Source organism: Stegostoma tigrinum, chromosome 27 (assembly GCF_030684315.1).
Source record: "Stegostoma tigrinum isolate sSteTig4 chromosome 27, sSteTig4.hap1, whole genome shotgun sequence".
Lineage (NCBI taxonomy): Eukaryota > Metazoa > Chordata > Chondrichthyes > Orectolobiformes > Stegostomatidae > Stegostoma > Stegostoma tigrinum.
Genome location: NC_081380.1, coordinates 2,694,516 through 2,707,174, shown reverse-complemented (window position 1 = coordinate 2,707,174; position 12,659 = coordinate 2,694,516). Strand labels below are relative to the sequence as shown.

General features: G+C 41.3%; 1 protein-coding gene across 1 annotated transcript in view; it reads right to left on the bottom strand.

The window, feature by feature from the left end:
* Window positions 1–12,659, bottom strand: part of LOC125464556 (protein phosphatase PTC7 homolog) — an 81,476-nt gene that overhangs the window by 49,763 nt on the left and 19,054 nt on the right. Inside the window, exon 2 of the mRNA XM_048557065.1 lies at window positions 8,671–8,850. Within this exon, the coding sequence (XP_048413022.1) occupies window positions 8,671–8,850 (180 nt within the window). The remainder of the gene's footprint in view (window positions 1–8,670; window positions 8,851–12,659) is intronic.

Here is a 12,659-nt window from a genome sequence, read left to right as displayed (position 1 = left end):
ATGCTACCGGCCAAGGTAAGGGGAAGAAAAGCAGAGGGCCTGCAGTCAGCCATGAGAAGCAGTCCCACTGAATGGGAGCAACCAGCAACTGAAGAAGTCTCCAGCGAAAAGTGCACCAGTTAACAGTTATGACTATTGAATCAATATTTCAATTAAAGTGATTTTCAGGAAAACATTTACAGCCTTAACTGCTGACTTACTGTATCAACCCAAACAGGTACAGCTGTTCTCCCTCCCAAGATTTTCTAATTATTACCGCCTGCAATGTTTAACGTAGAGTCAAGTTTCTTCAGCATCTCTCTCTCGGTCAGCACTGTATATGTCTGGCTTCTTCCATCATATGGTTCCCTTCAATTCTATCTTATTACAAACACCACGTTCAATGTTGTTCAGGCATTTTAACTCACTTTTGGAGACGATTTCCTCTCATAGCTTAAACTATATTTTTGGACTCCCACCCTATAACTTTTCATCTCCTTGCCATCCATGTCATCCCTTACATTTTTCAGCATCACCGAAGTGTTATGGCACAAGAGAAGGCCATTCAGTCCAGCATGTCTGTACCAATCTCCTGCTCTTGCCCAGTACTCTTGCACATGTTTTTTCATCCAAATAACCAATGCCCTCTTGAATGCCTCACTGAACCTGCCTCCAAATTCCAGGCAGTACATTCCTTATCCCAACTACTTGCTGAGTGAAAAGGCTTTCCCTTACTTTACATTTGCTTCTTTTACAAAAAATTTGTTCTTTTACAAGGAGGAACAGGTTCTCCCCATTTAATCTATCCAGTTTAATAAGTGATTCATACAGGTTTACTATCACCTCCTTGTTCTTGTCGTCAAATAATAAAACCAAGGTTACAATGTTACCTACAGGTGTGTCTACCGGCCCTGTCACTTCCAATGATCTATACACATATACCCTGGTCCCTCTGTTCCACCTAAGAACCATACACCCTATTTAGTTTATCTTTCAATATTCTGCCTAGCAAAATGCATCACCTCATTTTACTGCATTGAAACTCACCTGCCATCTATCTGCTCAATCCAACAATTTGTCCCCTCCTGGAGTTTCACGCTGTTTTTCCCCAGTTTACAAAAATTTCCAGTGATTCCTTGCCTGTTTAATTCACATTAAAGGTTGCATTATATTTCTTGCAGATCACAGTCTCTCTAACCTCACTCATCCCATTTAAAGTTGAGGCTTTTGCTACTTTTGTATTTCTCTTTTACAAGGACATGGGACCAACCTAGTTCAAGTGAAGCCCAGTTCACCAGTACAGCTCGTTCTCAATGCAGAACTGGCATCAGTTTCTTATGAAATGACATCCCTCTTTACTGCAAGAGCTCTTTAGCCATACATTCAAATGTCTGATTCACCTGCTCTCATGTCAATCTGCATGCAGCTCAGGCAATAATTCTAAGATTACTAGAGTTCCTGATTTTCAAAAATTAGAGCCTAAACTCTAATATTCTTTCACATAAATTTCTGCCCTGTTCCCATCTGTCATTTGCTCCAATGTTGATCATGTAAACCAAATATACCCTCTCCATACCTAAATTCCCCTCCACCTTAAAGGTATCAGTTATCCTGACAGTGATCAGTCAGCCAACACATCTTTCAAGACTCTTCTTTGACTGCAGAGGGGACTTTCTAGTCCCAAAATTAGTCCTCCATTACTTCCACATCTCTAATCTGCTCTTCCCATTGTAGCCACTGTCTCCACGATCATGCTCTCCGTACAGCCTTACGAACCACAATACTTCAGTCTGCATTGTCTGTTATCTTTGCAGTCTTTCTTCTCGTCCACACACATAGCAAGTGCATCCTCTGTTTGGCAAGGGATCTCCTGAATACTATTTCCAGTCCCACCTTTCATTTCCTGAACCTGTATTTCCTGCTGGGTTCTGATTATATTATGATGGATGAACTTGCCTAAAAACTCCTACACTTCCCTCGTGTCAGAACCTCTCCAACTCTCTGGCCAGTCAGTCATCGATGCTGTGCCAGAGTTTCATGGTGATAATAGCTCCAACAGATGTTTTTGCCTGGTTCAGTCTTACTGTTCAAAAGCTTAAGTTAGTTTATTTGTACTGCAGAATGTTAAGATAGTTATGCCATAAATTTAATAGAACACCCAGATTTTTCCTGGTTCCAATTTAAACGATTTGTCCTAGTTTAGAAAAATGAGAAGATATAACTCAACCAATCATTCACCCAATTACTGATCAGCTAATTAAACGAAACAAAGAAATACAAATGCTCAAAATCTGAAACAAAAAGCAGAAATTGCTGGAGAAACCCAGCAGATTTGGCTGCATCTATTAAGAGAAAACAGAGTTAACATTTCAAGTTCAGTGTTGATTCTTCAGGATTGATGGTAACTAGGAAATTGTGGTGTAGCAACGCTATTGTGAAACTAGAAAGTGTTCAGAAAAGATTTACAAAAAGGATGTTGCCAGGGTTTGAGCCATAGAGGGAGGGTGAATAGGCTGTGGCTATTTTCCCTGGAGCCAACGAGTACTAACCTTATATGTGTTTATATACCAGAGGCATGGATAGGGTGGATAGCTAAGTATTTTCCCTAGGGTAAGGGAGTGCACAACTAGAGCGCACAGGTTTAAAGGTGAGGGGGAAGATTTAAATGGGACCCTAGTAGCAACTTTTTCAAGCATAGAATGAGCTGCTAAAAAGGTGGAAGAGGGTGGCAAAATTAAACATTTAAAAGGCATTGGCATGGGTAAGCAAATAGGAAGGCATGAAATATGGAAAATTGTGTGATTGCGCTACAGCAAAGCAAGTGTTAAATTTATAAATGCTCTTGCAAAAAGCTGTCTTGCAGGTACAATCAAAACTAACCGTTGGTTTAAAGTGGATATGGAAGTATGTGACCAACAGACTGTTAGATCTTGTAGTCAGGGTGTATGGAACATAGAACATAGAACAGTACAGCACAGAACAGGCCCTTCAGCCCACAATGTTGTGCCGACCATTGATCCTCATGTATGCACCCTCAAATTTCTGTGACCATATGCATGTCCAGCAGTCTCTTAAATGACCCCAATGACCTTGCTTCCACAACTGCTGCTGGCAACGCATTCCATGCTCTCACAACTCTCTGCGTAAAGAACCTGCCTCTGACATCCCCTCTATACTTTCCACCAACCAGCTTAAAACTATGACCCCTCGTGCTAGCCATTTTGCAGTTTGCAGGTATGTCACGGGAGGATATCGTAGAATAGATTAACAGACCATACTGACCATTATTTGCAGTTTCAGGGAAGATCATGTTAAAAATGTATAAGAAGCATGATTAAAAGCTGTTGCTGCAGAACTCTCAACTGTAGTTAATGTGCAAAAAATAAAACTAGATGAGAAGATCACGGAATCGCTCCTCATTTCTTAGGACCCTAACAGAAGGGTTCAGATGGAAATGGACCACATGCTACCAAACAGGGCATGTAGAACATCTACATGTTAATGTGGAACATCTGGTCAGCATTGACAAGTTGGACTGAAGGCTCTGCTTCCATGCTGTAAATATGGCTCTATTATAAACTGGAGTGGGTGGAATAAGGACTAAACGGATTGGTGAAAATGGGAGTCAAGAGGGGCACAGCGGCAGCTAGGCAGACAGAGACGGATGATAAAATACCAGGGAGAAAGAAGCGCCGCTATTGAGGACCACAAGTTGGTGAAAATGGGTTCGTTGTGCTGAAAACAGCCCTTGTCATGACAGAGCCTGGAATATGGGGGTTGGTAAAGGACATAGAAGGTGGTAATCAAATTCTAAAATTATTGAACTCAATAGAACTCCTAATGACTTCAAGATCCCCAAGTGAAAATAAGATGCTTTTTCCAACTTGCACTGAGCCTCACTGAAACACTACAGCAGGCCCAAAACAAAGACTGGCCAGGGACAACAGTGGTGTATTGAAGTGGCAGGCAACTAGAAGCTTGGGTAATCTTTATTGACAGAATGTAGGTGTTCCACAAAGCAACAGTTCTGACTGCATACAGGACACTATATCACTAGCACTGAATTCATTAGACTGAGTGAAGTGCAGGTAGAATGCTGCTTACCTGGAAGGCATGTCTGGAACCTTCTATAGAGAAGGAGGTAGTAAATAAACAGCTGTTACACTTTCTGCAATTAAAGGAGATGATGCCCTGGGATTGTGGGGCGGTGTTGGCAGAGGAGGAAGATTTGACCAGTATGCCCTAGACAAAATAGTCCCTGTAAAATAACAATGAGGGGAGGGGAATATGCCTCTCATAATGGCATCCCACTGGAGGTGGATCATGAACCTGATGGGATCCTAATTAAAACGCCCCTGGAATCTTCTGAAGGGTCCAGACTTGAAACGTCAGCTTTCCTGCTCGGCCTGCTGTGTTCATCCAACTCTACATTTTGTTATCTTAGAGTTAATGGTGGTTGTCTTTTCCATAGGATGGGAGATTAAGACTAGTGGGCACATTAAGGCAAGAGGAGAGAAGTTTTAAAAGGCATGAGGGCCAAGTTTTTTTTTTAAAAATAGAGGGTGGTTCACAAGTGGAATGAACTTCCCGAGGAAGTGGTGGACGTGGGTACAATAACAAGGTTTAGAAGTAATTTGGATAAGTACATGAATAGGAAAGGTTGGGAGGGATATTGACTAGGAGTAGGCAGGTGGGACTAGTTGAGTTTAGGATTATGTTCGGCATGGACTGATTGGACCTAAGGGCCTGCTTCCGTACTGTATGACGCCATATATGGTGTCAGAAAGGGAGTGGGAGACACTGAGTCCAGCTGCAATTCGGCATCTGGTGACACCCAAGAGCATACAATGTAGCAACAAGATCTCCGAAATAAACTAAAGACTCTTTAAAAAATAAAAACAAAACCACCAGGTGAAGAGAAAAGGCTGTTAAGAACAGAACAGAACAGAACAGAACATTAACTTCAAAAAACAGAAAAGCAGCTTGGAGGGGAGCATAGAGAGTTAGACAGTAAGAAACTGTGTGCCTGCCATTATTACAGAGCTTGGTACCACTGATAAGTTATCTGTTCTTTTAGTCTTTAAAAGGTAAAACGTAAGGAAAATATCTAAAATTGAATGCTCAATATAAAAATCCAAGTTTGTTAAAGCTTACTTTAGAAACAGATCAGTTTTTTCTTCATTGGAACTGGGTCAAAGCCCTGAAACTCCCTCCCTAACAGCACTATGGGATAACCTTCACCATATGGATTTCAGCAAATCAGGAAACCTTATCTTTACCACTTTGCTGGCAAGGTTTTGTTCTGAATGTCTAAATCCCCAAAGAATTAAAACAAAGTTGAATGAATAGCAACTGCATCCTCATTACAAATCAGAAGATTTATCCTTTCAGCTATCTGCAAACGGTTAAAGCATTCTCAAAATGTAAAAATGTACAAAAGACGTGGAAATATTAAACGTGGTGATTAATTCTGTATTTAATAAAAATATAAATTTAACGTGTTGTTAGACTGCAAGAACAAATACTAATAATTAATTGTAGCAAGGAACAAAACATCTTTAAATCCCTTGTGAAATTAGTCCTTTTAAGCACCATGCTTTTTGAAATATCTTCCTTTCATAAGAAGCCTTGGAACAGGTGCACTTTTCAAATAGTGAATGTGTCAGAGATTGCTGGTAGTTTCTAATGAACTGGTATTTTCACATGCGTTTCCCTTGTGACATGGGTACAACCATAGCAGACAGGACATGCATGAGCAGCTGTCCTCCTCATGTTGCTTGTGAGTTCCAACTAAAAGGGAACATGTGCTAAAAAATCACCAAAGTTCAATTACCTTTCCCCTTCCAATTTCAACAAGGCACAGATCATTCCACAGAATCATACTAACATTGCATATTTATAGATGCAGAACATTTTTCACAGCTAAATAAACCACAAAAGTATTTCAGCTTTAAAGTTGCTAAAACCTACATCAATGGGAAGGAGCCAAGGTGAGCATGGAGGTGAAATCAGATCACAGTCCCTACCCAAATCAACAACCGTCGCAATGTCTAGCTGCATGCAAAATCAGCACTGACTGCAGCAAATACATTCCCTCATCCTGGAGACCTTTTAATAGAAATGCTTCAAAGTTCCACTCCCCATCACAAGACAGACCTCTTCACTGGGTCAGCAGTTCTTTTGGCACTGAATATTGAGAGAGTGCCAGAACTCAAAGTACACAAGATCATGATTCTAGGACTAGAGTTTTCAGCACCAATAGACAGGTACCGATACCCCATAGCCATGTCCACAGACACCCCTAACATCATACCCAAAAAATATCCCACTCCCCCGAACCTCCTGCATATCAATTACCCATGTTAACATTCACATCACTGACATGACCCCTTCGTAATGTAATCCCAGCCACACTCACTGACACCAACACCCCTCACCCAGCACACAGAGACAGGGCCCCTTACCTAGCTCACACATTCTTTCTGCCCCAACCTGATTTCCCTCCCCATGCTCTTCTAGCCCATAACCAGATACCCAGCCTACATAGTTACCCCACTGAGATCCCAACAGCAAGGCAATATCCACAACATTGAGTTTTTGTTCAGTTCTGTTCAGAAAAAGGAAGCTTACATTTACCATGGTCCCATCTCAGGGATGTTTCTAATAAGGGAGGTGCAAACATTGGCAACACTGGGGGAACATCTCTCCAGAGTACTGTCAATGAGATGTTGTGCTTTTGTCCAAGGGGCAGATTGTCGTTAGGTTTAACATCTCATTCAAAAGGTGGTACAACTGGCTCAATGTCAGCCCAGATTACTGCCTCATAGGTATTCTATCAATAGCAACACAAAAAGCCAAGGCAGATCCTGTCTTCATCCCACACTAATGTAAAATGCTTTATGGTAGAACAGCTCAGTGGTTGTGTTATGGAACAAACAATCCGGGTCTGGGACTATTGATCATGAGATCAGAACTCCAATCAGAACTCGGGGCAGCACGGTGGCTAGCACTACAGCCTCACAGCACCAGGGACCCAGGTTCGATTCCAGCCTCAGGTGACTGTCTGGGTGGAGTTTGCATGTTCTCCCCGTGTCTGCGTGGGTTTTCTCCAGGTGCTCTGGTTTCCTCCCACAGTCCAAAGACATGCAGGCTGGGTGGATTGGCCATACTAAATTGCCCGCAGTGTTCAGGGGTGTGTGGGTTATAGGTCTCTGTGGGATGCTTCAAGGGGCGGTGTGAACTTGTTGGGCCGAAGGGCCGGTTTCCACACTGTAGGGAATCTAATCCAAATCAAATCCCACTATTAAAGCGGACCTATGCACAGGTACATAGGAACAGGGGTAGGCCATTCAACCCCTCAAGCGTGTTCTGCCATTCAATGAGATTCAATACCATTCAATAACAACTGATCTGTGGCCTAACTTCATATACCAACCTTTGGCTCATATCCCCCAAAATAACCAGAAATGTAAAAAAAAACCATCTCACTAACAGACTCTATGAAATTGCTGGATTGTTGTAAAAACTCTATCTAGTTCACCAACATTAAAGCAGGAAAATGTGACAGTCTGACCTATGTGACTCCTGGATCACAACAATAAAGCTTACATTTAACTGCACTTTGAAGTGGCCTGGCAAGCTACTGAAACATCACGAAGGCTGTTCACTATCAACTGGGGGCAATGATTTTTTAAAAAAAGTAATGACTATATTCAGCAAATTAATGCAAATGAACAAATGCTAAAATGGTCACGGAGGTCTTTAAATTGATCTTTTGACTTGGGAGTTTCTCTAGGGGGCATAATCTGAAAAATTAACCCTCAAAGCACTCCTGGCATTGATTTTGCCAGAACTTTGTCCAACTTTCCACACATCATCATTCATATAAACATCTGTAAAGCAGCATAATTGACTGCACTCGGCTAGTCACTGAACAAGGCTAATAAAAGGCATCCCATGTCTAAGTGGAATCCCATAAAATGTAATATTAAAAAAAATCTCTTTAGAGCTACGCTGATCAGCACAAGGTTAACACACCTTTCTCTTGCAATTTTATACAGCTTTTGCATACTAATTACACTGCACGTGAGAATTTGGTTCAAATGTGACAAACTTTGTTGAACACAGGCAATTGTTCGAACTTTGAATTATAAAGGTTGGGGCTTTATAGATTTAGGAATGGGAACTGCTTTGAGTGACAAGACTGAGAGATTAGCCAGAAGATCACCAAGATTCAAAGGTGATTCACTAGTATGTAAATTCCAGCCCTTCAAACTACTGAATGCAATTTTGTGCAGATTCTGCGGATGTACAAGTGGACTTTTAGGACAAATTAGCTTTTGAAGTTCATTCAATTAACTACGCACTGCACGTGATTATCAGCAAAAGTGCAAAATTTGCCCTTGCAATTAAATAATTTTTGAAATCTGTATTAATCTACTCCAAGAGTCAGCATTAACCCATAAAATTACTGATGTGCAATAACACTAATATTAAAGATTGAACAGTGATGCTGTTTGAATCTCCAGCAGTTAATAGCCAAGGTATTTAGGATTCTTCTCACCCTTACAGAGATGCAAAGTCATCAAGCAGATACATTTTGTTTGATGTACAAGCAACCATTGGTATTTGAGATTTTAACCTGGCAGCTTGGTTTCCTTTTCATCACCAAGAAACAAATCTTTCACTAACCCAGTAATGGAGCCTTGTTCTGTAGCATTTCGTTGTAACTAGCTGTCAGGATACCCACAGGGTTGCTGGGTACAAACAGTCCCTCTTGAACAAGTCGCTCACATGTTTGCATCAGTGTAGTGGAAAATTGGGATGGGTCCACACCATAGTCCCACCATCCTCCGACGCCATCTGCTACCCCTACAACAGAGAAAAACATAGTAATCAGCACTAGTCCTCTTCGAATTGGAGCTAGAACATTATCGCTTCTCTTTAGAGACAGAAGGCAAAGTATTATGAAACAAAAGTCAACTGAAGCAACAAGAGGATATATGATCAGAAGTCCAAAATGTTGGTCAGGGGCTGGTTTCAAGACCACAAAAAACATAGGAAAAGTATGCCATTCAGACCATTGAATCTGCTTCACCATTCAATGAGATCATAACAAATCAAAATAACCCTAACTTCACTTTCCAGTCTTTTCCTTATAACTGTCAATCCCCTTAAATGGTTTAAAAATAATCTCTCTCTGCCTTGAATATACTTAAAGATCTAGCCCTCAACGTAAAGAATTTCACAGATTCACAACTCTCAGAAGAAGTTCTTCCTTTGTCTTACATGTACGACCCTTTAGGTCCTACACTCTTCCACAAGGGAGAAACAGCACCTCTGCATCTACCCTGCCAAATCCTCAAAGGATTGTGCATGTTTCAATAAAAAGATCTCCTCGCATTCTTCTACATTCCAATGAGTACAGACTCAATCAAATCAGCCTCTCCTGATAAGAAAGTCCCTCCTTACCTGGTATCAGCCAAGTGCTGCCTCCAAAGCCAGCATATCTTTTCTTTGACAAGGGACCCCAAACTGTTCTGTACCCCTGCTGTGGTTTGATTTGTGAAATTTTAGCAAAGCCTCCCTACTATTATATTCCATTTCTTTTAAAATAAAGGCTGACATTTCTTTTGCCTTCCTACTTATTCTCTGAACTTGGATGCTAGCTCTGTGATTACGGGCAAGACTCCCAAATCCATCTGTCTGTAGTTTTCTGCAATGGTTATCCAATTAACTGACACTCAGCTCATTTATTCTTCCTGCCAGAGTGCACAGCCTTATTTCCCTACGTTACATTCCATCTGCTCAGATTTTGCCTACTCACTTAACTTGTCTGTATCCTTCTCAGGCTGTCATCCATGTAACTAGCCTTCCCACTTATTTCTGGGTCATCTACAAGCTTCATGATAGAACACTCAACTTTCCTCATTAGTCATTAATATATATTGTAAATAATTGAGCCCAGCAGTGGCACACCTATGGTACATCACTAGTTACAAGTTTCCAGCCTGAAAATGCCCCCTTTATCCTAACTGTATTTTTAATAATTAGCCAATCCTCTAGCCATGCTAACATACTATCCCCAACACTATGGTCTCTTCTCATTAAACAGCCTGCATGGTATTCTATCAAAATGCCTTCTGAAAAATCAAAATATATCACATTTAATGCTTCTATTTATCTGCTAGTTACCTCAAAGAATTCTACTAACTGTCAGGGATGATTTCATCCTTCCTGAATCTATCTTGACTTTGCGTGATCACGTCATATATTTCTAAATGCTCTGCTATCACATCATTTATAAAGGAACTCAAAACATTTTCCAAATAAAAGACCCATGTTCACCTACAATTAGCTTTCTTAGTCAATTTCAACTTTTTACATTGGCAGTTTTCAAGGAGGGTTTCAAAGAAGGGAAGAGAGTTGGTGGAGGAATGTTTAGTCTCTAAACTTAGGAATTTGTTGGGCCCACCTCGAACTGCTTACAGAACAGCAGAGTGATTAAAATCAGATGCCTAAGAGAACAGAATTTGAAGAGCACAGATATCCAAGGCAAGAGAAGCACGGATTAGGCTTTCAGCGAAGTGTTGAAGGGGAGAGTACTGTAATGTTATGGACGTCAAATAGAGGGCACACAGTTATTTGGTCAAAAGCTCATCTTGGGATGGACTATTGTTTGCAAGCTTGCAAAGAGCCTGGTGACATACGTTTGATAACAAGGATAGAAGTGTGAAATGTGTAATGTGTAGTAGGGACCAAACACAACTGTTTTCAGTCTTCTCAGTATTAAATACCATGCTGCCACACAATTCAAGGCATCCCACAATAATCTTCCCAAGACAACTCAATAGGATGACAGTGTGGAGCTGGAGAAACATAGCAGGCCAGGCAGCAGGAAAGCTTACGTTTCAGGTTGGGGCTGCTCTTCTTCAGAAATGGGGGGGGGGGGGGGGGGGGTGGGGAGAGAAGGAAGCTCTGAAATAAATAACTAGAGGGGGGTGGGGCTGGAGATGGTCAGTGGGATTGTGATAGGTGGAGTGCAGGTAGGCAGTGGAGGGGATTAGGCAGTGAGGTGAGAAGAGTGGAATCTCCCCACCCCCATCCCATGACCAACCCTCCCTCTCATCCCTGTCTCCTTGACCGGTCAGTCTTCTCTCCCACCTCACCTGCCAATCCCCTCCACTCCACCTCTCACACTCCCACCTACCATCCCCAGCCCTATCCCTCCTCTAGCTAATTTATTTCAGAGCTCCCTTCCCCATTTCTGAAGAAGCGTCCTGACCCGAAACATCAGCTTTCCTGCTCCTCCGATGCTGCCTGATCTGTGTTCCTCCAGCTCCACACTGTGAATCTCAGGCTCCGGCATCAGCAGTTCTTACCATCAAGAGGATAATATGTTAGCCTCATAGCCACATGAGAATGAATGATTTTAAAAATTCTCAAAGGCAGAGCACAACTTTGTGCATTGATACTGCACTCAAACAAGACAACTTTTCTGTTCCCACATCAAATTTGCAAACAGCCCAGCTGGGCTCCTAAAAATGGTGGGAGAGACCAGTATCTACAATAAACCTACATAAACCACTGAAACAAACAAAACAGCAGACAAAATATTTTGCTGGCTGCAAATCATTCCCAAAAAAAAGGTGCTAGTCATTTCACTTGATGCAGTCACATTCATTATCGCCACATAATATTGATATAACAAACTCAGGAACAGAGAATCTAATGGGAAAACACTCATGACAAAATTACTATGCGCTTATGACTGAAGTTCTAATTTATTACCTGCACAACATCTTGTGGGTAATTCTCAATCTATCTCAGCCAGGGTTTTAGTAAGCTTGTTTGCACATTTCAGTAATTCTGGTTCCTTCTCAAACACCACTGTGGTGATAAGCAGAATTTTGCATGTGCCAGAAATCCAAAACAAAAAACAGACTTGCACTTGATTTTACCTAATAGCATAAAACCAGTTTTAAAGACCCTTCTGAACACTACCTTCAATGAATAATTAGTGCTTTGAGTATTTTATGATGTGGAAAGGTAGGGCTGGCAGTCAATACTACACCTTCCCTTCAGAACATTTAATCATGCTTATGACTTTTCATGATCGAAATCACAACCAACCAACAATTCTGCTGTGACCCTTAAACAAAAGCACACACTGCATGATGAGTAATTTCCATAGCATCACATCATGCTTCGAAGATAGTCTCATACCTGCCAATTTTAAAACAATTAATTTTTTTAAAAAGTTTCAGATTGAGATAGTTCATAGCCCCTATTTGTTTGCCCCACCTTTCGTATCTTTCTCTACCATCATACAGAAAGCTAAATAAAAGACAAATTGCAGATGTTGAGGATGAATGCAACATCCAGTACCATTCACAACTCCTCAAATCATGTAGTAATCCGTGCCCGTGCGCGAAGAAAAAACTGGACAAGTTAGTTTGGGATGGATTAATGCCAATTGACACTTCTGCTGTACAAATGTCAGGCAATGGTCATCTCCAATGAGTGCCTAACCATTTTCCTTCAAGGGCATTATCTATCACAAAGTGACCCAACATCTTGGGATGCACCACTGACCAGATCTGAACTGGACCAATCATAAATGCTGACAAGAACTGATTAGAGATTGGGCGCAGCATGTGCTTTCACTTCCAAATTCCTCA